The following is a 26,045-nucleotide window of genomic DNA, read 5'->3' on the forward strand; positions in this document are numbered from 1 at the left end:
GCGGGCGCTGTGCTGGGGGTCACAGGTCCCCCCATGTCCTGTCCGAGACCCCAGCGGGGGCTCAGCCCCCGTCCTGCAGCCGCTGCTGGCCGGGGCCAGCCCGGCCCGAGGGCACCAAACCCGGAGATTCCCGGGATGCTCTGCCCCATCCCAGCCCCTCCCCGGGCTCAGCGCAGCCCCGGGGGTACCAAACCCGGAATCTCCGGGAGTGCTCTGCCCTATTCCAGCCTCTCTCAGAGCCCAGCCCGGCCCGAGGGCACCAAACCCGGCATCCCCGGGATGCTCTGCCCCATCCCAGCCCTTCCCGGGGCTCAGCGCAGCCCTGGCAGGCAGGGGAGGGGGCAGGGGGACAGGCAGGGGGTCCCAGGCGCAGAGAGGTGACAGCGCTTGTCCTTTCGCTAATAACTCATTCAGTGCACGCCGGGATTTGACTTCCAGGGAAGCTGGAAGAGGCGATGGATGCCTGGAAGTCCCCGCACGCTGCCAGCGCCTGGCACCGCCTCGGTGGCTGCAGCACGAGGCCACCCCGCAGCCCCTGACTCCTGCCCAGCCCCGTGCCCGCTGCGGGGCAGCTCCAGGACCCCGACTGCCACCCCAAAAAGTCACTTCGGAGGGTCTCGCGCCATCGGGGACGGTGTCCCCCAGCCCTGGACTGGTGCCAGCCTGCCCCGAGGCCACGGGGCTGGTTTTGCCACGTTCTGCGGGGCTTCACCGCGCTCAGACTTCCCCTCCTGCTCCCCTTTTAACCTTGATCCATAATTCATCTCCCTTCTCGTCCTGTTTTTCCCCTCCCGAGCTCCCGCTAAACAAATCGCGGCGAAGTCTTTCCTTTTCCCTCAATTATTTATCAGCCCAGCAGATCAGTTTGATATCAAACGGATATCAAGCGTTATCAGCTTGATATCGGGGGGGGGCTCCAGCGGGGGCCACGGATGCGATTCCTCCACTCAAGGTCACAAAAAGAGCCCGGCGGGGACATCACGCGCTCCGCAAATGCCACGGGGACATCCCAAAGCCTTCCCTCCGCCAAAAATCCACCGGTCCAGCTCCATGAATGTGACCTTGGCCGGGTTGTCACCCCCTTTTCCAGAAAACAGAGGTGGAATGCGGGAAGAGCTGAAGATCCCGTCCCTCCCTCGCTCTGCCAGGTCCCCGTGTCACCGGGGAGGTCACGGTGGCACCTCCACCACCCCAAGCTGGTGCCAGAGGGGGCACCGCGGTCCCGCTGCTGGCAGAGGAGCAGGGCGAGAGCCTCGCCCCGGGGTCCCAGCGGCTGCCAAATTCCAGCCCTCGTGGGAAATCCCGATGGAGAAGTTTCTCCTGACCCTTCCAGGAGCCCCAGGAGCTGCCTGCCCCTCTCTCCGCTCCCCTAGCAGCCCCACAACGCACGTTCCTCAGCGGGGAGTTCTGATCCAAGGTGGAAAACTCCTTCCCTGCCTCAGCCACTCACCCCAGCACCGGGTCCATGACCCCCGCGGAGAAATTTGGGAAGGAATTGCATCCAGCACCCAGCCCCAGCCTCGGGCCCCATTGGAAATGCCTTGGAGAACCCTCGGGAGCAGCGAGGGTGCTGCTCTGGATGCGGGAATGGGATCCTGGGCCAGCCCCGGTGCAACGTGCCCGGTGTGCTCCGAGCCCACCAAGAGAATCCTTGAGGAATGCCGGGTCCTGAGCGCCGCAGAACTCCCGGATTTCTCTCACCCCATGGGAATGGTGTGTCCGGGGATGGAGGGATGAAGGGGCACCCTGCCAGCCGCAGCTGCAGCAGAGCCAGGGCTGGCAGCAAGGAGCTGCAGCTCCTCTCCCTCCTCGGGGAGAGCGCGGCCTCCTCGAGCCAGAGGAAGCTGCAGGGACGGGGATTTTTGGGCTGAGACAGGGGTTTGTTCCCCGCCACTTCCTCCCGCTGCCTGCTCCAGCCCCGGCTGCAGCAGCCCCGGGCTGAGGCCGCGTTTCCAGCTCCTTCTCATCCTCTCCCTCTCCGTGATCAGCGTGCAGCTCCCCAATCCCTAATTACACGCTCCGGGAGCGGAACGCGCCGGCTCCTCCGCTCCTCTGCTAAAAGGGATGATCTGAACAGCCCCGCGCGGGGGTCAGGGAGGAGCTGGATCCTCTCAGGGGCTTTTCCATCCCCGGCTGCGCCGCATCCGCTCCCGGCTGCGTCCTCGGGATCCGGAGCCAGCGAGGATGAGGCGGCCCCAACACCACAAACCTCGTGATCCGTGAACCCCTCCGAGGCGAGCGGAGGAAAAGCCACCACAGCCACGTGTGCTGGCCTCATGTCAGCCACCTTTGCGCTCCAGAGATGCCACCCTCAGCGGGCGCGGATGATCCCGCAAGGAAGCAGCCAACAGATGCAGCATGGGGGACTCGTTTGGGGAAAAGGACCTGAAAACCCTCTCGGTCATGCCTCCCTGAAGAAAAAGGGGTTAATCCTTCCCTCCTGGGGATAATTCCACCTCAAATCCCCCACAAAGTTTTTTCTCCTCCTCCAGCAGCTCAGGAATGCGGCCGTACCCACACGGCCAGAGCAGATCCCTGGAAAGTGCTTCCCGAGGCTGCTTCCAAGTAGGTCACTGGGGTGGCAGAGCCGCTGGCCAGAGCCTGCCCGAGGTGCCCAGCTCGGCAATGCCCCATCCCAGCCCCGCGGGACATCCCTCCGGGCCATGTCCCCCCACATGGGGACCGTCCCCTCGCTTACCCGCGGGCGCAGCGCGGCTCCCACGGCGGCCGGGCAGCGGCTCCGGGGGGATGGCGGGGGCAGCGCTCCGCTCCGCCGGGGCTGCGGGCGGCTCCTTGGCCGGGCGCAGGGCTCCCACGACGGCCAGAATGCCGCGGTAGATCCTGGCCAGCCCCTCTCCGAGCAGCGGGAGGTTGAGGGAACGCGGTTCTCTTTGCCGATTCATCCACCCATCGTCCCCACCTGCCAGCAGAGGTGTCACCCGCGCCGGGGCCGGAGCCCCGGGCTGCTAGCAGGGCACTTCCATCGTGTCCTTCCCGGAAAAAACAGGGATACCGGAGGCACAGGAGCCGGGGGTTAGGTGATAATCTTCAGGAACGGCGTTGGCAGGAGCTCCCTGAGAGGCGGGGCTGGGAAAGGCCCCCAAACACCTCCCCGGTGCTGCCGCAGGCGCTGCCTCGCGGGAGCGGCTGCGGGATCGGGCTGGGATGCCCCGTGCCAGCGGCTCGGCGGGGCTTTATCATCCAAAAGGAATCTCTCAAACACAGTTTATTACTGCAGTCCCATAAATCTTCATGAGGCAGCAAAGCTCGCGCGGGTCGCGGCAAGCGCCGGCAGTCAGCGGAGCGTGCAAAATCGGCCGAGAAAGCGCTCGCACAAAAAGGGGCGAGGGGAGGGGAGGCGGGGAGTGCATTTGGGGAGAGAGGAGGCCCGGAGGGTGGAAGCCCCTCGGAGCGATGCGGCTCCCCCGCGCCCGGCCATGAAGGGAGCCGGAAGAGCGGGATGCTCCCGCTTCCTCTCGGAGGCTGCACTGCCGCACTGCCCGCCCGCCCGGCACCCACGGAGCCTGCCCGGCACCCAGAGCCCTGCCCGGCGCTAACCCCTTCCCTGCCGGGCCGCAGCCGGAGGTGGGAGGAGGGGTGGGGAGAGCGGGGGGAGCTCCTGCCCCGCGCGGTTTAACTCGTGCGGTGCTGCAGAGCTGCTGGCACCAGAAGTGCCCGCCTTGCCCGAGCCAGGCCTGCGGGGGGAAGAGCAGGGAATTCTGGAGTGGTTTGGGGTGGGAAAATCATCCGGATCCAATCCTTGCCATGGGCAGGGAGCTTTCCACCACACGAGTCACCTTCCGAGCTATTGCTGCCCTGGTCCCTGGCTTGGCCACGTTCATGTCCACTCATTTTGGGATGGTCAAGCACCTTCCAGGACCCGGCCTCACATCCAAAAAGTGCTGGGGGCTGCCCAGATGCTCAAGTTCTCCAAGCAAACACGCGCCCAGAAGCAGGGACAAGGCAGGCGACAGCCGGGGCACACCAGTGACCCCCACTCCTGCCACCGCCATGTCCCCGACGGGTGCAGCCCTCACCAGGTCCGGTCACTTAAAACCAATTCCCGGAGAATTCCAGCCCTGTTTCGGGCCAAGCCCGTGCGCTGTGGGAATGCCAGGAGCGGGGCAGACCCAGGGTCCATCCCAGGACGGGAATGTGGAAATGAGGGGACTGCAGGGTGTCCTTGTCCCTCTCACAGCGACACAGGAGTGAAAGCTGGCAGCGACTGCGGTGGAGCTTCCCCACCCTCCTCTTGCTCCCGGGCTCATGGAGCCGCCACCAAATCCCCTGGGAAAAGCCAGGTGATGCCAAGGCCACCCGCAGGGGACCATTAACGCCCATCACGGGACAAACCTCCCCGCGACGTCCCCCGGGATGCGGGAATTGTTCTCCCGCCTCATCCCCCTCATTGCCAAGGATCCCAGCCGGCGGCGCTGCCCGGGCTCAGCAGCAGGCAGCGGGCTCCCCGCCGCGCCTTTCACTCCCGAATTCCAGTGGAACGGCGGAAAATTAAACACCCCCGCCCTGTTCCACCGGGAATTTCCCAGGCGGGTTCGTGCAGACCCCACAGAGCCGGGATTCCACTTGGCTTTGGGCAGGGACAGGGGCACCGTGCCCGGCGCGGTGGCAGTCCGGATTCTCCGGGTGAAATCCTTGGATCCTGCCCCTTCCAAGCCTCGACGTGACCTGGACGCCACCTTCTCCCTGCCTGCATCCCACTAACTCCCACATCGGAGCGGCTCCGAGACACGGAGCTCGCCCCAAGGAGCTTGGAGGGGCCCAGCTGGCATCTCCCCATGACACTGCCCTGCCAGGCGGCTCCTTCCCTTTGCGAGCAGCGAAGCCACCAGATAAATCCTGCATGTCACTTGTCAGAACCCAAAACCGAAGGAGAAATCCCATCTGGCCGGCCCTGGAAAAAGCAGCCGCCACTTCCCACCTCGCCCGGGTGCGATCGCGCCCACGCGCGCACATGGAGAGACGGGAGACGAGTTCACCTCCCAAATCCCAGCGATCCGGTGCCAAGGGAAGGGCCGGCACACCTGGATGCTCGCTTGGAGCGATGCAGGAAGGAGCTGCCCTCGGCGAGCCAAGGAAAAATGAGGGGCAGAGGGTGGGAAGGACAAATCCCAGCTTTGGATTTGGATTTTCCCAGCCGGGAAAATCTTCCCGCTGCCCTCGGCTCCGTGTCCGGCCTCTGGCAGGAGGCTGAGCCGGCCGCATTCCCGGAGCATGGAAAACATCCCTGCCCGCCGGGAGGAGGAGGAGGACGGAGCCCTGCGTGCCCTGGCAAGGGTGGCATCCTCGGCTGGCAGGGCCGGCGCAGAAGCTGGGGACGTGCCAGCAGCTTGGGGACACGGGATAAAAATAAAGGAGAGGAGAGGCTGGCCGGGCCCGAGCTCTTCACGGCTCCAATAGAAGCCGCATTGTGGCCTTGTCCCCCACCCACGCGGCACAGCTGGGGCCTGGCAGCTCCCGTGGGAACAGCCCGAGCCTCGGGATCTCCCTTGGGAGAGGGAAACGGAGGCAGGGAAGAGAGCGACGCTGGTGGGGCAGCGGTGCTGAGAGGGGACGGGGTCAAACCCAGGGTGGGAGCAGGGGGAAAACACCGTCGGTTTGAGCATCTCCTGAAAGGAGCTGGAGTTTTCCCAGGATTTTGGCTACTAGCAGGCTCCGTGCTGGATGTGGGGCTGTGACTCAGCCGTGGGGCTGTGACTCAGCCGCGGTCGTGTGGGGAAGTGGAGCCAACTCCCCCTGTCAGCCTGATCCCCCCCCAAATCCTCATCGTGCTGGGAGAAACCTTTGGGATGAGCCCTCGGCAGCAGCAGGGCCCGGATCCCGGAGCCCCCATCACCCCCACAGCTGCGTCTCCATCCCCATTTCCCCTGGAGACAAGGGAATTTTGCTGCCCTGGGAGGATTCCCAGCACCGAGCAGTGCCACAGTTCGGCGTCACCCCCCTGGACACGGCTGTCCCCTCCCCACCCCGGCAAAGCCGGGCTCAGTCCCAATCCCGGCTCCTGCCTTGAGCTGTCCAAGAAAATCGCTCTGGAAATCGATTCCAATCGATCAGACACTGGGAAAGGGAGAAACTGTCCCCTCAAGACACCGAATCGATGGTTCCTCTCAGCGCAGAGCAGGGGAGGGAGCTGGCAGAGGCGCAGGGAGGGGGCTGGGGGGGGATTGGGATCCTGCTGCAAGGGCCAGACTGGTCTGGGTGGGAGGAAACAGCCCCAAAACCAGCTCGGGATGTGGTGGAGGGCAGGGAAAACCACTCCAGGGATGGATGGATGGATGGATGGATGGATGGATGGAGGGATGGAGGGATGGATGGATGGATGGATGGAGGGATGGAGGGATGGATGGAGGGATGGAGGGATGGAGGGATGGAGGGATGGAGGGATGGAGGGATGGATGGATGGATGGATGGATGGAGGGATGGAGGGATGGAGGGATGGAGGGATGGACAGGGAAAGATCACGAGGCTCCGGCTCCAGCCTTTCCCGGCTGCACAAGTTTGCTGAGATGAGCCAGGACCTCATCCCAAGGTTTGGGATTTGGTTCTTGTCTCACCTCTCCACAGGCAGAGCAAAGGGCAGAGGCTGAGAGGCCACGGAGCTGGGCAGGGGAGAGGAAGGGCTGGGAGGAGAAGGAGGAGGAGGAGGAGGGGCAGAAGGGGACACGCATCAAGATCAAAAATCAATCCCGTTAATCAGACACCGAGGAAGTTCCTAAACACATCAAGGGCTCTGCAACCACGGAATCCGGGAATGGTTTGGGTGGGAAGGGACCTCAAATCCCGTCCATTCCCACCCCTGCCATGGCAGGGACACTTCCCACTATTCCAGGGTGCTCCAGGCCCCGTCCAACCTGGCCTGGGACACGTCCAGGGATGGAGCATCCACAGCTTCTCTGGGAATTCCATCCCAGCCCCTCCTCACCCTCCCAGGGAGGAATTTCTCCCTAAAATCCCATCCAAACGCCATCACTTCCATGATGGGAGGATCGGGAAGGAGCAGCCTGGTCTGGCAGTGGGCAGAGGGGGCTGTGACCCTCCAGCCTGGCCTGCGGCCACCAGCAGCTGCCAGGGCAAAGCCCAGAGCTGGGCACGATCCTGTTTGCATCCCAAATCCCGCTCCGTGAGGGATGAATCCTTGCAGGGAAGCCTTGAAAGGAAGAATCCAAGCCAAGCCCACGGCGCTTCCAACCTTTGGCCCCACAAGGAGCCCCTGGCTGGAGTCTCCAAAGGGCTCAGTTCCAGGAGGAAGCGCTCGGGACGGGGATTTTTCCTGGCTCGGAGGGTTTGGGACCAAGGCAATCCCACAGCCCTTGGCACAGCCCTTGGCACAGGAGACCCAGCTCTCCCAAATCTTGGCTCTGCCACCACCACGACGGGCTTGGAGCCCATCCCGGAGCTCGGCAGCTCCAGCCGCGGCACCGAGCCCTGATCCCGCAGCCTCCGGGCGGAGTTTGGGGGACACTGCCCCGTTTGGGTAACTCCCGCTGGGAGCTGGGCGCTGCCAGGCATGGGAAAAGCTGGGAAAAGCTGGGTGGGTGTCCCCGGGGGGGCCCGGGAGGCCGGGAATGCTCCGGTCCCAGCGGGGGTGTGGAGAACAGAGCCTATTTCTGAGCGCACAGGTAGCACGTTGGTGGTTGGTCACCGCCTGCCGTGCCAGCCTGGTTAGTCACGGCTCGTTAAAAATCAGAAATGCTGGAAAAAAATATCTCAGAGCCACGGCTGAGGCCTCCGAGAGGCAGGGAAACGTGCTCAGGGATGGAAAACACGGGGCGAGATCCTGCAAGGATTCACTGTCAGCCTGAGCAGACCACGGGACAGGGACGCTGCGGGGGACACGCGGCACGTCCCGCTGCCCGCAGGGCACAGCGACACTGAGCCGGTCCCTCACAGGGCTGGTGCCACATCCCACCTCGAGACGCTGCGGGTGACACGAGGACGAGGCCACCGCTCCGTCCCGGAGGCAGATGCCACCCCTCGGGCCGCGGAGCAAACCCTGCTGTCCCCTGCTGTCCCCTGCTGTCCCCTCCTGCCCCACCGGGCACATCGGGGGCACAGCCACGTCCCCCCCCGCCCGCCGCCTCCCACCAGCGCCAGTCAGAAGCTGTCCAGGCAGCGGGGTTTAGTCAAGCAAAAGGAGGGCAGCAGCAGCTGCCTGCAGCCCTGCGCCTCCTCCTCCTCTTCCTCCTCCTCCTCCTCCTCCTCCTCCTCCCTTCGGAGCCGGGCACCCAGCACAGCACAGCCCACGCCATTTGTGCCCACCTGTGTGGGGCTGGGACCGTCCCCAGGCCACCCCAGAGCCCACCTGTGGGGGACAGGGATCATCCCCAGCCTGTGCCATTGTCCCCTCCGGGCCAGAGGCCACCTGTGAGGGGCTGGGACCATCCCTGAGCCATTCCAGAGCCCACCTGTGTGGGGCTGGGACCACCATCCCTCACTTCCCAGGGCAGTGTCCACCTGCAAGGGGCTGGGACCATCCCTGAGCCATTCCAGAGCCCACTGTGAGGGGCTGGGACCGTCCCCAGGCCACCCCAGAGCCCACCTGTGAGGGGCTGGAACCATCCCCAGGCCACTCCGGAGTCCACCTGAGACCACCCCAGCCCACAGCATCTGTGCCTTTCAGGGGCAGCGCCCACCTGTGTGGGGCTGGGGCCATCCCCAGGCCATCCCAGAGCCCACTGTGAGGGACTGAGACCATCCCAGGCCACTCCAGAGCCCACTGTGAGGGGCTGGGACCATCCCTGAGCCCCTCCAGAGCCCACTGTGAGGGGCTGGGACCATCCCTGAGCCTCTCCAGAGCCCACTGTGAGGGGCTGGGACCATCCCTGAACCACCCCAGAGCCCACTGTGAGGGGCTGGGACCATCCCTGAGCCCCTCCAGAGCCCACTGTGAGGGGCTGGGACCATCCCTGAACCACCCCAGAGCCCACTGTGAGGGGCTGGGACCATCCCTGAACCACCCCAGAGCCCACTGTGAGGGGCTGGGACCATCCCTGAGCCCCTCCAGAGCCCACTGTGAGGGGCTGGGACCATCCCTGAGCCCCTCCAGAGCCCACTGTGAGGGGCTGGGACCATCCCTGAACCACCCCAGAGCCCACTGTGAGGGGCTGGGACCATCCCTGAGCCCCTCCAGAGCCCACTGTGAGGGGCTGGGACCATCCCTGAGCCACTCCAGAGCCCACTGTGAGGGGCTGGGACCATCCCTGAGCCCCTCCAGAGCCCACTGTGAGGGACTGGGACCATCCCCATCCCACACCGTCCATCATTCCCAGGGCAGATCTCATCCCCCTGGGGCCAGCGTCCCCAGGAGCCTGCAGAGCCTGCACCCCCCAACCCCCCGTCCCCCCCGGTCCGTACCCACGAGCAGCGCTGTCAGCCGGTAGTCCCGGGGTTCGCTGGCTCTGCCCGGCTCCCGCAGCCTCGCCACGGCTCGGGGGGAAGCTCCAGGGGGATGCTTTGCCCAGCGAGGCAGCATCGCGGCGGCGAGGGGGGGAGCAGGAGGCGGCTCGGAGCGCGGCTCCCGAATCTGCGCGACAAACACACGCGGCTCATCGCATCTGCTTAACCCGAGCCGGGCATGGCCTCGGTGATGGCTCGGCGTTCAAAGCCACTCGCCGGCCCCGTCAGGTCGCATCGGAGGGGACGCATCGAGCGCCGCTGGCTGCTGATGTTAAGGAAGCGCGGGATGGGCTCGTTATCAAACACGCGCGCGGGGAGCGTGGGCACCGACCTGATCGCGCAGCTCTGACCTCGCCGGGCTCTCGCAGCCGTGCGGCGGCTGTCACCTCACAGCCAGAGCCGTCACTGTCACCTCACAGCCGGCGCCGTCACTGTCACCTCACAGCCGGCGCCGAGTCCTCCGCGCCGGGGAGCGGAGCCGCAGCGAGGCCGGGCGGGCGCCGGCGCTGCCGAGCGCTCCCCGCTCTTGTCCCCGCGCTAGCGAGGGGCTCCCAGCGCCGTCTCGATGGCCGACATTCCCTGTTCCCGTTCCTCTGCCAGCTCCCATCGCTTCCCCTCACATCCCGTCCCTGGCCTGGCAACTTTTCCCCCCGTTCCCGGTTTATCCCTCCGCTCGCTCCGCTCGGCTCCGCTCGGTTTTCCTCCGTTCCGGAGCTCCCTGCGGGTTCTCCGGGGATTTTTTTTTTTCCCCCCCCCCTTCTCCTGGAAATGTCAGCGTGCCCCCTCAAACGCATCACATGGGCCGGGCGCCAGCAGCCGGGCAGTGCCATCAGCGCCCGGATTGTCGCGCTGCCCTCCCCGTGTCCCTGGCACGAGCTGCCGGTGTCACTCCGGGAGCTCTGCCCGTGCTGCCACCACCCCCAGGAGCCAGCCTGGAGGGGCCGGGGCGCCAGCGCTGCTCGGTGCTGGGGACACCAGGATGTCCCTGATGTCACCGAGATGCCCAGCCCCCGGTGAGGACACCCCGAAAAGTCCCCCGTGGCTGATCCCACAGAGGCCCCGAGGGAGCTCGGGGAAGGAATTCCAGCGGCTGGCTCCCGGGAGAGCCCGGCTGCACAGGGTTTGTCCCCAGGACACGGAGCCAGGTCGGGTCCTGCCCGGACGGAACTGACCCTTCCCAAAGATTCCCAGCGCGAGGAGATCATCCCGAAGGAAGCAGGAGCAGGCAGGGAACACCCGAGGGGCACAAACCGATCCTTCCCGGTCCATCCAAACGCATAAAACCATTCCTGCTCCTACATTTTGGGGGCTGTTGGCACCATGCCACCCCCAAGGTTCCGGGGAGATGCTGCCCCAGCCACAGGGACCCCAAATCCAGCCTCACCCCACCCCACGGGGCCCCCAGCACGGGTCCCCTTCAGTCTGGCTGCCGCTCAAACGCTGATGCCACGGGATTTAAAGCCAACCCCCCACACGATTGGAATCTTGGGATCAATAAAGCTGGAAAAGTCCTGCGAGGTCGACTCCAAGCATCCCCCAGCGCTGATGTGTCACCACCAAGCCGTGTCCCCAAGTGCCACTTGCACGTGGTGGCCTTCCCTGCAGGGACGGGGACTCTGCACCTCTGGCAGCTCTGCCAACCTTTTCCACGGAGAAATTGTCCCTCATATCCAACTTCCCCTGGCCCCTTTCCTCTCACCCTACAATCGCGAGGGCACTCTTGCCGTGGTGTCCTGCCACCCTGGAGAGCCCCACCCGCCTCTGCTCTTCCCATCTTTCCGGGTTTCCCTCATCTTTTCCAGCACTGGGAAAAGGCTTTGAGATCTCAACTCCTTTTCCTGCATTCCCCATTCCTGGTGTTTCTCCTGCTGTTTCTCTCCCTGCCCTTCTGGCATCCCAAAGGTTCTCTCTGAGCCTTGACAGCTCAGATGGCGGAAGGTGGGAAGAGCTGGGAATTCAGGAATGCTCACACGGGTTGGATTTTCCCTAATCTTGACTCTGGGGAGACTGAGGCACGGATGGAGCAGGGGCAGGAGCGCTCCTGGTTCCCAGGGCAAGAAGGGAGAAACTCTGGAGCCCTGATCTCCCGCTTGGAGCCTTTCCAGGCTCCCCAACAGCCGCAGCCGTGAGTCACAGCTGGCACAGGCGGCACGCACGACACGAGAAACCTTCCCAAAAAAATTCCTTCTCCTCCTTGCTGAGCCCTCCTGGAGCGGGCTGGGCCACTTCCCGCACCCCACAGGCACCGCAGGGGATTTCCCCCCCCTCTCTTTCCCTCACTTTGGGGCCGAGGGAATCTTTCCCCGCACATTTATATCTTGTGGTAATATCCAATATTATCCATGGGAGGTTGATTCCTGCCGGGAGGAGAGGCAGGAATTGCTCCAAAAAAGAAATAAAAAAGCTTGGCTCAACCCCGGCGATGCAGCTGGGGCGGCAAATGGCGAGAGGAGGTGACCAAGGACCCGCAGCAGGGCAGTGGCAGCGCTGGGAATTTACCCGCAGCTCCAGGAAAGGCGCTCCCTGCCCCTGGAATAACTCGGGAATGGCGGAGGTTTGGGGGCTCCGGGAGGAAAATGCTGGAAAGCAGCGAGGGTTAATTGTCCTTCCCGCTGATCCCTGAAAACCCGGCTGCGAGGGAGGGCCGGAGGATGCGGTGACCTTTTAATTGTGATTGCGCTGCTGCTGAGGGATAAATGAGCCTCGCTGCGGTTCCGGAGCCGCTCGGGAGCAGATCCAGAGCTGCCACATCCCTGCCACTGACTGTCCCCACGGTCCCCGCCGTGCCCCATTCCACAGGGAATGGAGCTGCCGTGGGATGGGGGATGGAGCCGAGAGTTTATCCCGGGATAAATCCCAGCCAGCATCACCCGTGCCTGGCACTGCCGCGCCAACACGGGGACAGTCCCCAGCAGGGTCCTGCTGTCACCAGGGGAAGGGACACCATTCCCTGCACGCCCGGAATGGGGGGAAACGCCTGGTTTTAAATCCAAACGTTGGTTTTTTCCCCCACTTTGCGCCTTCCCAAGGCGGAGACTTCCCTGCGGCACCACCCTGAGCTGGCACCCCACTGCCAAAGCCACTGGGGCACCCCAAGCCCGCACTGCTGGTGACACCCCTGGAGCCGCCGCGTGTCCATGAGGCAATTCCCGGGAAAAGGCCGCTAAAAGCAGCTCCCGCACGTCGGGCTGAGACATCTGCATTCGCACCTGCGCTCCCAGACACGATTTTGCTCTCAGCAGCTCCCGAGGAGCCGCTCCCAGCCAGCGCCGGCCCCTCCTGTGCCCGCGGGGTGAGGATGCTCCGTTCATTCCCTGCTCCATTCCCCGCTCCATTCCCGCTCCCGGCTCCCTCCTCCACACCCCAGCCCATCCCTCCGTGAATCCCCGAGCTTCTCAGAGCTCCCAAAGCCCCCGGAGCAGCACAATGAGGCCTCGCTGTGCCCCGGCGGCGCTGGCGGCTGTTGGGATGGGAACAGTGGGACAGTCATGGATCGGGAATCCAGGCGCCTTCCCGGAGCTGGGACAGACAGCGGGGCTTTGTGCCCGCCCTGCCCGGGCAGCGCGGAGTCTATAGAGCAATATTCGCACATGCGGTGCCCCCGCACAATGGCACAGAGGGGCCTTTGTGTCACCGTGCCGGGGACGAGAGATCGGGGACAAACCGAGCGCTCCGTCCTGGGAGGGGGAGGATCAGGGATCTGCCAGGGATGCTCCAGAGGCAACCAGGGGTTAATCAGGGGTAGATGGGCCCTGGAATTGCCGCAAAATCTCATCCGTGCTGCCCGTGCTTGATCAGCCCGGGATGATCCAGCTCAGGGCGGGATGGTGGTGCCAGGTGGGGATGGATGCGCCCCATTCTCGGCAGCGGAGATTTGGGATTTGAGCTTTTCCCGGTCCGCCTGTCCTCGTGAGGACAGACAGACAACCTTTCCCGGGTGTGCCCAGGGGCTGGAAGCAGGAGGCGGCTGGAAAAAGGGACAACGACAGCGCGGAGCTGCTCGGAAATCAGGAAGAGCTTTCCCGTTCCCAAATTCCCCCTCCTGGCACCACAACCCCAATCCTTGCTCCGGAAAAAGCCACATCAGGACACGAACTGTGCCCCGAGGCGAGGGTGCGAGGGCTGGAGGGCGCGGGGACAGTGACAGCGGGTCAGGCTGGGCACACCAGACCTCATCCCAGCCCTCGGGGGGGTCACGAGTGGGGGAAAACCCCTGGCCCAGGCGGACGGAAAAACCTTTTCCACTCAGAGATGGAGGTATCGGATCTGCCGCCGTCACAAACGGGGGGAAACCGGGTTAAGCGGCGGAAAAAAAACCTCCTTAAAGACCTTTTGGCACCGCGCGGCTCCGAGCCTTTCACAGCTGAAGGGCCCGGAAGTGCGGATCCTTATCGAACCCAGCCAAGTGCCGGCTGATAAGTTCTCAAATCACACAAAAAACTCCTCAAAGCCCCAGCAGAAGAAGCCGGAGGTGTTGTCGAGGCAGCAACGAGGATGGCTCAGCTTGCTCGGATCTGCCGCACCGGCTGCGGGCAACATCTGCCGAGCCTGGCATCGCCCTCCGCGCTGGCAGCGCCCGGCACCGCTCCCAGACGGGAGCTGCCAAGCGGTGCCAGGTGGAGCCGAGGGAATTTTGGCACCCGCAGGTCCCCTCCAGCCTCCCACGGCCCCGCTCGCATCCCAAGCTGTTCCCGCGGCCGCCCCGGCACCCTCTGGATGAGTCCGTGGATTTGGGGCTTTGCTCCCCAGCTGGTGACGGAACCCAGGCCCTCCTGGAGAAGCGGGAAGCGAGAATCTGTTCCCCGAAGCCGAGCGGAGCCTGGCACAGCCTCCCGGGGCTGCAGCAACACCTCCGGGGCCCGGCTGGCGCCCGGCGCGCCCGGCGCCCACCGGCTGCACCCGGCGGCCTGGCACGGCCCCAAATCCCGGTGCTCCAGAACCCTTTTTTCCCTTTGCTCACTTGCTGAGCGCGGAGGCGCCGATCCCGCTCGGATCGGCTGCAGGACCGGGAGCGCAGCCGCCTCCCGCCGCAGGTCGGGAGATGTGCCCGGTTCTGCCTTAAAATATCCCGAATTTCCACCCGCGGGAGGTGGATTGGGAAGGGAAAAACGCCAGGAGCAGCTGCGGCAGCGCTGGATGCAGGGCCTGGGCCAGGAAGGAGACTTCAGTTTTGGAGACAGGGGAGAGAAAAAGCCTCGGCGAGGGCAGCGCTGGGGTTTGGGGGTGCAAATCCTCTCCCCGTGGAGCTTTGGGATCATCGGAAGGATCCCAGGAGGGTTTGGGATGGAGAGGACCTTAAAGTTCATCCAATTCCCACCCCCTGCCATGGTCAGGGACATCTCCCACCATCCCAGGGTGCTCTGACCTGGCACTGGACACTTCCAGGGATGAGGGAGCCGCAGATTTTCTTCCCCTTTAGAGCAGGAAAATCCCAAAGTGTCACAGGACAGGTCCAGGACTCCTAAAACCTCCCGGCTGTGCCACTGCCAGGCTGTCCCTGTCCCTGTCCCTGTCCCTGTCCCTGCTTCCACGGGCCAATCCCATTCCGACCCCTGGGAGCTGCTCCCACCCACCTCATCCCCATCGCACTCCCGGGATGCTGCTGGAGAGCCAAACCTCACCTGGTTTTTTAAAAATCCATTTCTTTCCTCTGGATTTAACCATTTCCAGGGCCTAAAAAAAAACCCCCAACCATCCCGGGAGGGGTTTCCAGGCGTTTTGGCAGCTCCCAGCTGCATCCCCTGGGGACCCCCCAGCAGCTCCCACCTCACCTGGGGACCTCTGCTCTTCCTCCAAAGGCAGGCCCGGGATTCCAATCAAATCCGGAGCTGCTGCCAGAGCCAAAATCAGCGCATAAATGACATTTTTCTCACCTCTCCTTTTATTTCCCCGTGCTCTTTATCCATTTCTAAACTGCAGGAGGGAGCGATTTAAAGGCATCCGAGAGCAATCCTTAAATTAATGATTTAATTGAGGTCCCGGTCTCACTCTTTGCAGCGGAATGGTTCTGAATCATTCCCATTTGTCGGGTTTTATTGTGAATTTCAGGCCCCGCGCTCCAAAAAGGCTTTAAAACCTCGCTTTAGGCTGGGAGTTGTGGCTTAAACCGGGCACGGCTGGGGGTGAGGAGCCGGGAATGGGGCAGAAAATGGGAGAGGGAGGCAGGAAATGAGGGAGTTGGGGGATGTTCACAGCTCTCCTGGGGAATTTTTGTGGCTCTGGATAAGGGTTTTGCACCCATAAAAGCGTTTTGGGTGCTTGGAGGGTGGGGAAGCTCAGCCCTGTGGTTTGGGATGAGGGATCCTCGCTGAGAGTGGGGATTTTGGGGTTTTGTGGATGAAACGGGAGGTGGGACGGGGCTTGGAGCACCCTGGGATAATGGGAAATGGTCCTGTCCATGGCGTGGGGTGGGAATGGATGGGCTTGGAGGTCTCTTCCAGCCCAAATCCTTCCAGGATTCCAGAACTTCACAGATTCAGGGATCGCTGTTCCTGTTTTACAGACGGAGAAATGGACTCGGGAGAGGATTTTGGGAAGAAATTCCTCCCTGGGAGGGTGGGATGGGGATGGGATGGGTTTCCCAGGGAAACTGTGGCTGCCCCTGGATCCCTGGAAGTGTCCCAGGCCAGGTTGGACAGGGCTTGGAGCCGCCTGGGATAGTGGGAGGTGTCCCTGCCCGTGGCAGGGGGTGGGAATGGATGGGATTGGAGGTTTTTCCATCCCAAACCATTCCGTGATCCCACGAAGAGCCCGTTCTCCACCAACACCGCAGACCCCGGGCACGGGGCTGACCCCGTTGCTCTCCCACCCTTCCCAAAATCCATCTCCCGGCAGCACAGGAGGGATGGAAGGCACCGGGAAGGGATGGAGGGCACTGAGAGGAGATGGAAGGACCGGGAAGGACTGGAAGGCACTGGGAAGGGATGGAGGGCACTGGGAGAAGGCACTGGGAAGGGCTGGAAGGCACCGGGAGGAGATGGAAGGGCTGGGAAGGGCTGGAAGGCACTGGGAAGGAATGGAGGGCACTGGGAGGAGATGGAAGGACCGGGAAGGGCTGGAAGGCACTGGGAAGGGATGGAGGGCACTGGGAAGGGCTGGAAGGCACCAAGAGGAGGCCCCGGGAAGGGCTGGAAGGCACCGGGAGGAGATGGAAGGACCGGGAAGGGCTGGAAGGCACCAGGAAGGGCTGGAAGGACCGAGAAGGGCTGGAAGGCACTGGGAGAAGGCACTGGGAGGAGATGGAAGGACCGAGAAGGGCTGGAAGGCACTGGGAGGAGATGGAAGGACCGGGAAGGGCTGGAAGGCACCGGGAGGAGATGGAAGGACCGGGAAGGGCTGGAAGGCACTGGGAGAAGGCACCGGGAGGAGATGGAAGGACTGGGAAGGGCTGGAAGGCACTGGGAGAAGGCACCGGGAAGGGCTGGAAGGCACTGGGAGAAGGCACTGGGAGGAGATGGAAGGACTGGGAAGGGCTGGAAGGCACTGGGAGAAGGCACCGGGAAGGGCTGGAAGGCACTGGGAGAAGGCACTGGGAGGAGATGGAAGGACTGGGAAGGGCTGGAAGGCACTGGGAGAAGGCACCGGGAAGGGCTGGAAGGCACTGGGAGAAGGCACCGGGAGGAGATGGAAGGACTGGGAAGGGCTGGAAGGCACTGGGAGAAGGCACCGGGAAGGGCTGGAAGGCACTGGGAGAAGGCACCGGGAGGAGATGGAAGGCACTGGGAAGGGCTGGAAGGCACCGGGAGGAGATGGAAGGACCGGGAAGGGCTGGAAGCTCTCTCAGGCAGCCAAGGCCTCTCCCGTCTGCTCCAACTCCTCTGCTGCCGCTCTAATTGCGGCACATCAGAGGTAATTATAGGTGCACTAATTATAGGTGCAGTAATTATGGGTGCAGCGCTGACGAGGCCGCAGCCGGCAGGCGGCTCTGGCAGGAGCCCCGCGGGGAGCCCGGGGCCGCATCCTCTCCCCCGCCGAATCCAGGATCTATTTTGGGGATCTGCCCCGGCCCCCGGCCACCTGCTCATCCCACATCCCACAGCCCCATCCCGCTCTCCGGGATGGAAAAGCGGCTCCATCACCCCCTGGCTTCCCGTGGCTCCAGGTCGCTGCTTCTGCTGGGAAATTTCCGCTGGGGAATTATTTTCAATAAATAATTTAAATTTGTTAAAAATATGAAGTTTGGTTATTTTTTTTTTTTTTTTTTTTTTTTTAATTTTAAATTCGCTCGGGGATTTTTTACAGGGGGAATTTCACCGGCGGTGAGGAGAGGAAGAGGAACTCACTGCCTGAGCCACCCAGAGCTTCTCCGGGGGTGAATCACCTGTGGATCCGCCCCGAAATTCCCGCCGGGAAGGATTTGGGAGCATCTGCTGCCATGGCTTTGGAGAAAGCAGGCAGGGAAGCAGGTGGGAACCACAGCGAGTGTGGCCGTGTGGCAACCAGGGCTGGGAGCCAGCGAGGGATCGGGGAGCTCAGACAGCTCCAGGGAGGAGGAGGAGGAGGATGAGGAGGAGGAAGAAGAATCCAGGTGGCACGGGCTGGAGGGAGCACCGGGAATGGGAGAGGGGAGTGGGGACCAGGGGCGGGGACAACATTTCCCTGTCCCAGTGGGATGGGGCCGCTTTCCCCTCTCCCAGTGGGATGGGGACACCCCTTTTCCTTGTCCCATGGCATTGGGGCCACCCCTTTTCCCTGTCCCTATGGGATGGAGCCACTTTCCCCTCTCCCAGTGGGATGGGGCCACCCCTTTCCCCTCTCCCAGTGGGATGGGGCCACTTTCCCCTCTCCCAGTGAGATGGGGACACCCCTTTCCCCTCTCCCAGTGGGATGGGGCCACTTTCCCCTCTCCCAGTGGGATGGGGACACCCTTTCCCTTGTCCCACGGCGTTGGGAACAAATCCTTCCCCTATCCCCAGCTCCTCTGACAAGTCCCAGCCGCCTCCTGTCACCTTGCAGCAGGACTTTGGCGACAAAATCCAGGGGCTTTGGGGACAAAAGCCACCTCCACCCCCTCCCTGACCTCTTCCAGCTTTTTTTCCGAGCCGGAACGCCCGGGATGAAAGTGGTGCCGGTTTCCTCCAGGTGCTCGCAACCCTTGGGAAGGGTCAGGAGCTGCTTTAGGGCAGGGAGACAAAGCTCATTAATGTCCCCATTAGCGGTGGCCTCCGTGTCGCTGCCACCTCCGGCAGGAGCGGCGGCGCTTTCATCCCCCCCAGACAGAGGCTGGAGCGGCGGAAAAGCAGACGGGAGGCAGGAAAAATGTTCCAAAGGGTCGGGAAAAGGGTTTGTTTTTTTTTTCCATCATTCCCGCCTCTGATCCCACGTCAAACATCCTTCGGGAATGTCACCCTGGCGCTCGTGACTCAGCAGGTGCTGCCCGGGATTTGCAGCTCCTGGTTTGGAGCTGGGGGGGAAAGTGGGGGGGTCGGGAGGGGCTGTCCTGGGTGGAAAAGATCCCCCAAATCCCCCAAATCCTATGCTCAGCCCTCTGCTGGGCTTCCTGTGCTGGGTTTGGCACCTCCAGGTGTTGTCTGATCTGTTCAAATATTGAATCCCAAACAACAATCACCATTGAATCCCAAAGGAGCATCACCATTGAATCCCCAAAACCCATCACCACCGGATCCCAAAAAACATCACCACTGAATCCCAAAAAAACATCACTGCTGAATCCCAAAGGAGCATCACCACTGGATCCCAAGAAAACATCACCATTGAATCCCAAAACCCCATCACCACCGGATCCCAAAAAACCATCACCACTGAATCCCAAAGGGGCATCACCACTGGATCCCAAAAAACATCACCATTGAATCCCAAATACCCATCACCACTTAATCCCGAAAAGAATCATCCCTGAATCCCCCCAAAAATCACCACTGAATCCCAAACAACAATCACCATTAAATCCCAAAAAACCGCTACAATTCAATCCCAAAGACCCATCACTGCTGAATCCCAAACCCCATCACTGCTGAATCCCAAAAACCCATCACTGCTGAATCCCAAAAACCCATCACTGCTGAATCCCAAAACCCCATCACTGCTGAATCCCAAAAACCCATCACTGCTGAATCCCAAACCCCATCACTGCTGAATCCCAAACCCCATCACTGCTGAATCCCAAACCCCATCACTGCTGAATCCCCCAAAATCACCCGGACATGGATAGAGAGGAACACGGAGGAGAAGGAATTTTTCCTGAAGGGAAGTGGATTCCCGATCACCTGGATCAGGGAACGGCTCTGGGATGGGACCCGAAAGAACCCGGATGGGGAGGAAGACAAGGAAAAGGAATTTTTAGGAACTCCAAGGATCCTCCAGGATCACCAGGGATCCCTCCAGGATCACCAGGGATCCCTCCAGGAACACCAGGGATCCCTCCAGGAACACCAGAGATCCCTCCAAGGATCCTCCAGGATCACCAGGGATCCTCTAGGATCACCAGGATCCATCCAGGATCACCAAAGATCCTTCCAGGAGCACCAGAAATCCCTATGGAAGCACCAGCAATCCTTCCAGGATCACCAGGATCCCTCCAGGAGCACCAAGAATCCTCCAGGAACTCCAGGATCCTTCCAGGAACACCAAGGATCCCTCCAGGAGCATCGAGGATCCTCCAGGATCACCAGGAATCCCTCTGGGAGCGCCCAGGGATCTCTTCGGGAACACCAGGATCCCTCCAAGGATCCTCTAGGATCACCAAGGATCCCTCCAGGAACACCAAGGATCCTCCAGGATCACCAGGGATCCTCCAGGATCACCAGGATCCATCCAGGATCACCAGGATCCTTCCAGGAACTCCAAAGATCCCTCCAGGACCACCGAGGATCCTCCAAGATCACCAGGATCCATCCAGGAACTCCAGGATCCTTCCAGGAACTCCAAAGATCCCTCCAGGATCACCAGAGATCCTTCCAGGAACTCCAGGATCTTTCCAGGAACTCCAAAGATCCCTCCAGGAGCACCGAGGATCCTCCAGGATCACCAGGAATCCCTCCAGGAACACCACGGATCATTTTAGGAACACCAGAGATCCTCCAGGATCACCAGGGATCCCTCCAAGGATCCCTTCAGGATCAGCAGGGATCCCTCCAGGATCAGCAGGGATCACTTTAGGGACACCCCCAATCCCTCCAGGAGCACCAAGGATCCTTCCAGGAGCACCAGGATCACCAGGATCCCTTCAGGGATCCCTCCAGGATCATTTCAGGAATTCCAAGGATCTTCCAGCACCGCAAATCTCCACAAATCCCTCCCCCGTCCTCCGGCAAAAATTCGGGAAGCGATGCCTCAATCACGGATCCCAACCAAAATCCAGGCAGGACCCTCCTAAAAACATCCCAAAAATCGGGCTCTGGGTGCTGCCCTCACCCACCACGGTCCTGGCTCCCGATTTTTCGGGAATTCATGGAATCATGGAAAAAAAAACAGGGAAAAGGGGAGGACGGTGCCGGCCCCCGGTACTGACCTGGAGACTTTAAACAAAGGGAACACAGTCCTGGCTTCTTCCCGCCCGCAATTCCATGGAGCCCTGGGTAGGGACAGGAAAGGAGGAGATTCATGAATGGGAAATTCCAGCCGGGAATTTTTTAATCTGTTTTTTTTTTTTTTTTTTTTGCCGGGAATGTGGATGGGGGGTGAGGGGAAAAGAAAGAAATGAATCAGAGCAAGCGAAACACAGCGAAAACCCGAAATAAAAGAGCGGCGGGAAGGGAAACACGGAGGAAAGGGATGGGGAAGAGAGGGGGAAATCCCACTGGATCCCATGGATCTCATGGATACGGGGCCGGGAATGGCATCTCCACACGTGGGAATTTGTTCCTGCTTGTAGGTGAGGGAAAATCCCAAACCAGGGAGGGGAAAATCCCAAACCGGGGAGGGGAAAATCCTTTGGGAATATCCCGAAACAGGGAGGGGAATATCCCAAAATAGCGAGGGGAATATCCTGAAACAGGGAGGGGTAAATCCTTCGGGAATATCCCAAAATGGGGAGAGGAATATCCCAAACCAGGGAGGGAAAAATCCTTTGGGAATATCCTAAATCGGGGAGAGGAATATCCCAAAACAGGGAGAGGAATATCCCAAAATGGGGAAGGGAATATCCCAAACCAGGGATGGGAAAATCCTTTGGGAATATCCCGAAATGGGGAAGGGAAAATCCTTCAGGAATATCCCAAACCAGGTACGGGCAATATCCCAAAACAGGGAGAGGAACATCCCAGAATGGGGAGGGGAATATCCCAAAACAGGGAGGGGAAAATCCTTCAGGAATATCCTGAAACAGGGAGAGGAATATCCCAAACCAGGGACAGGGAATATCCCAAAATGGGGAAGGGAATATCCCAAAACAGGGAGCCGAATATCCCAAAATAGGGAGTGGAAAATCCTTCGGGAATATCCCAAACCGGGGACGGGAATATCCCAAAACAGGGAGAGGAACATCCCAGAATGGGGAGGGGAAAATCCCAAACCAGGGAGGGGAAAATCCTTTGGGAATATCCCAAACCGGGGAGAGGAATATCCCAAAATAGGAGGAGGAACATCCCAAAACAGGGAGGGGAATATCCCAAACCAGGGATGGGAAAATCTTTTGGGAATATCCCAAACTGGGGACGGGAATATCCCAAACCAGGGAGAGGAGCATCCCAAACCGGGCTGCAAACCGACCCCAAAAGATCCCACTCCACACCTGGGGGGGTCCTGGGGCTCAGCTCCAGGTGGGGTTTTTATCGGGATGAGGAGTTACGGGCATGGAAGGATAAAAGTCATGGAATTCTTTGGGATTTTTTTCCTGGATAATGCACAGAAAGGGATTCTGCTGGCTCCAAACCCCCAAAATCCCCTTCCCACGCCCGGTTTGGGGTCTGACCCCACTGACCCGCCCTGACACCATCCCTGGGAGCCGCCACGATCCCGTAATAGGGATATCCCCCGATATAGGGGAATTTGGGGAGGGAAAAGGGGATGCACAGCCCCTTCCACCCCCTGGATCCAGACCTGGATCATCCCACCCGTCCTGCTGGCCCCAAACCCCCAAAATCCCCTTTCCCACCCCCAGTTTTGGGGTCTGGCCCCACTGACTCGCCCTGACACCATCCCTGGGAGCCACCACGATCCTTTAGTGGATATAGGGGAATCTGGGGAGGGAAAAGGGATTCTCAGGGCTCTCCCCCGTGGATCCAGACCCGGAGCATCCCATTCACAAACTGATCCCAAGGCATTCCCAGATCCTACAAAACATCCCAGAGCTGCTCTGAGCCTTTGTTTTTGGGGTCGTGGGGTCACGGGATGACCGGGACAGGGCGAGAGGGGACACGGATCCCACAAGGATCCCTTTTTTTTGCCGGAGGGAGGGTGGGAAGAGGCTCCACGACCTTTCCTGCACCCCAAAACCAATCCCGGAGGACTCGACATTCCCGGGAGCGCTGCTGAATCCTTGGAATGGGTAAAAAAAAAAAGCCCGGCCAAGCCCTTTAATCCCTGTTATCCCTGGATTTTTGGGGGGGGTTTAGCCACAAAAAAGAGGGATTTTGGTGGCTCCTGGCGCTGCATCCAAAATCTGGGAATGGATTTCACGCCCGGTGTGAGCAAATCATCTCCGAGGCGTAAAAAAAAGCAGGGGGAAAAAACAGGGAGGAAAAAAAAAGGATGGAATGTGAGTGGAAAATCCTTCGGAAATTCACTTTATTCCTTTGTTTTGATAATTGCAGATCGCGTTTAATTATTTATGGCGCGTTTTGTAAGGTGCCAGGAATTCCTGCGGGAATCTCCTTCCTCTCGCTGGCTCCCCGTGACACCTCAGAGGGAAAAAAAGGGGATTTTTAGGGGGAGAAGAGAAAGGAGGAGGCCAAGAGCGGCTCCTTTGGTTTTCCAGGGAGAACGGAGCTGTCCGAGCCCCTCCTTGGGATTTTCGCGGCGCCGAGGGAAGGGGAAGACCGGAATTCCCAGCTGGAATCAAAGCCAGGCTTTGATCTCTGCCTCACCTCAGGCTCGGGACCTACCCTGGGAGCGCCCGGGCTCCCCAAAATTCGGATGGAAGGGAGGTAAGAGCTGGGAAAAGCTCCCAGTTATCACCCCGGAGCTGTTTGGGATGAGATGGGGCAGCCGAAAAATTCCTTCGAGGTCCTGGGATGAGACCCTGGCGGCTCCCATGGAGAATCCATCCTGTCCCGAGCTTCCTGATTCCCGGGATTTGCAGGAGCGGGGAATTTTATTGGCTTTGGAAGCCCCGAGGGAGCAGCACAGGAGCCTGGGACCATCGAGGGTGGGGACGGGACAAAAGGGAGGCAGGGATGGAGCCGGGACATTCCCGGGGGAAGGAGCGGAGGAGGAGGGGGAGGAGGAGGAGGAGGGGGAGGAGGAGGAGGAGGAGGAGGAGGAGGAGGAGGAGGAGGAGGAAGGCAGGGACGGCACCATCGCGGTGTCCTTGAGTGTCCTTTGGAGGCTCCGCGGCTCGGGAAGGGCTGAAAATTCCCGGCCGCTCCTGCCTTTGATTCCCGGCTCCGCGGGGAGGGAAGGAGGAGGAGAGGGGTGAGAGGGAGGGAGAGAGGGACGGAGAGGGAGCGGGGGAAGGAGGGGACACCGCCACACCCTGCGCTGACAGGACCTGGCCACACCCTGCCCTGACAGGACCTGGCCACACCCTGCCCTGACAGGACCTGGAGACCCTTTGGAGGGGACACCGAGGGAAATGGACAAAGGAGATGGACACAGGAGATGGACACAGGGAGATGGACACAGGAGATGGACACAGGAGATGGACACAGGAGCTGGACACACAGGAGATGGACACAGGAGATGGACACGGGAGATGGACACACAGGAGATGGACACAGGAGATGGACACACAGGAGATGGACACAGGAGATGGACACAGGATATGGACACACAGGAAATGGACACAGGAGATGGACACAGGAGATGAACACAGGGAGATGGACACAGGAGATGGACACGGGAGATGGACACAGGGAGAGGGACACACAGGAGATGGACACAGAAGGGAATGGACACAGGAGATGGACACAGGAGATGGACACAGGAGATGGACACAGAGGAGATAGACACAGGAGGTGGACACAGGAGATGGACACAGGAGATGGATACAGGGGGATGGACACAGGAGATGGACACAGGAGATGGACACAGGGAGCTGGACACAGGAGATGGACACACAGGAGATGGACACGGGAGATGGACACAGGGAGATGGACACGGGAGGTGGACACAGAAGATGGACACAGGAGCTGGACACTGGGAGCTGGACACAGGGAGATGGACACAGGAAATGGACACACAGGAGCTGGACACAGGAGATGGACACAGGAGATGGATACAGGGGGATGGACACACAGGAGATGGACACAGGGAGCTGGACACAGGAAATGGACACACAGGAGCTGGACACGGGAGATGGACACGGGAGATGGACACAGAAGATGGACACAGGAGCTGGACACTGGGAGCTGGACACAGGGAGATGGACACAGGAAATGGACACACAGGAGCTGGACACAGGGAGATGGACACAGGAGATAGACACACAGGAGATGGACAGACAGGAGATGGACACAGGAAATGGACACACAGGAGATGGACACAGGAGCTGGACACACAGGAGATGGACACACAGGAGATGGACACAGGATATGGACACACAGGAAATGGACACACAGGAGATGGACACAGGAGCTGGACACAGGAGCTGGACACAGCAGCTCCATCCCTGCCACCTTTCCCCGGGCTCCAGCAGCAGGAAGAAGGGAGGGAGCGAGGGAGGTGCTGTATTTTTCCATGCACAAAGATCCACAGTGACACTTTTCCCGTTCCCTTCCCGGTGCGAGGAGCGGCTTCGTTCCCATCCCGGCAGCGATCCCAATAAAACCCCGGCGTGCCGTGGCAGCATTCCCTGCCAATTCCCCGCGAGACGGGAATTCGGGAATTCATCCCTCGCCCTCCGGCTCTGCGCTCGCCAGGCAGGGAACCCACCTCGCCGAGGGGAGGGAACCCACAGGTGGTTGTTTCACCCCCCATGGTGGGATTTGGGATTGGGATTTGGGATTGGGATTGGGATCGCAAGCCCGGGATGGACCAAGGGATGCTCGGGAAGGGCGGCGCAGTTGGAGCCCCTGGGGAAGGCTGGGACAGCGGTTGGGCAGCTGGAAATCCCTGGATTTCTCTCTAGGGCAGGGTTATCCCCACGTATCCAAAAAAATGGGGATAATTGAGGAGATTCCAGGCAAAGCTGGAGCTGGCCATGGCAGAGCCACAAGGTCACTCCAGGTCTGCAGGATCCACGTGCTTTAGATCCCCTAATTCCGTGGGAATTTGGGCTCTGGAATGTTCATGGCCTGTGGTATCCAGCTGGTCCCTGCACATCCCTTTCCTCCCTCTGGATTCCCCTCTCTGTGTTCATCCCCTGCCTTCCCCATGAAGGATCCACACTGGGATCCTCCAAAACCCCATCCCAGATCCCCATCCCTCCCATTCCCCCCAAAATCTGCCAGATCACTCCAATCCCAGCTGAGTGCAGGATCCAAACCTCCATCTTTGAGCCCTCGGTCCCATTCCAGCTCTAAATATCCCATTAAAAATCCCACAAAGCCCAGAGCAGACGCCACAACCACTTT

General features: G+C 61.1%; 1 protein-coding gene across 10 annotated transcripts in view; it reads right to left on the minus strand.

Moving 5' to 3' along the window:
- The window catches only part of SRCIN1 (SRC kinase signaling inhibitor 1), an 83,333-nt gene that overhangs the window by 49,610 nt on the left and 7,678 nt on the right, over nucleotides 1-26,045 (minus strand). Inside the window, exon 2 of one of the 10 annotated variants that reach the window (XM_032134154.1) lies at nucleotides 20,885-20,947. The exons of 1 other annotated variant lie outside the window; for it this stretch is intronic. In XM_032134154.1, coding sequence (XP_031990045.1) covers nucleotides 20,885-20,947 — 63 coding nt within the window. Of the gene's footprint in view, nucleotides 1-2,698; nucleotides 3,555-9,372; nucleotides 9,677-20,884; nucleotides 20,948-26,045 lie in introns of those variants that run through there. 8 more of the 10 variants (XM_032134153.1, XM_032134152.1, XM_032134151.1 and 5 more) reach the window with 8 other exon arrangements.

The sequence above is a fragment of the Corvus moneduloides genome, chromosome 26 (assembly GCF_009650955.1).
Source record: "Corvus moneduloides isolate bCorMon1 chromosome 26, bCorMon1.pri, whole genome shotgun sequence".
Taxonomy (NCBI): domain Eukaryota; kingdom Metazoa; phylum Chordata; class Aves; order Passeriformes; family Corvidae; genus Corvus; species Corvus moneduloides.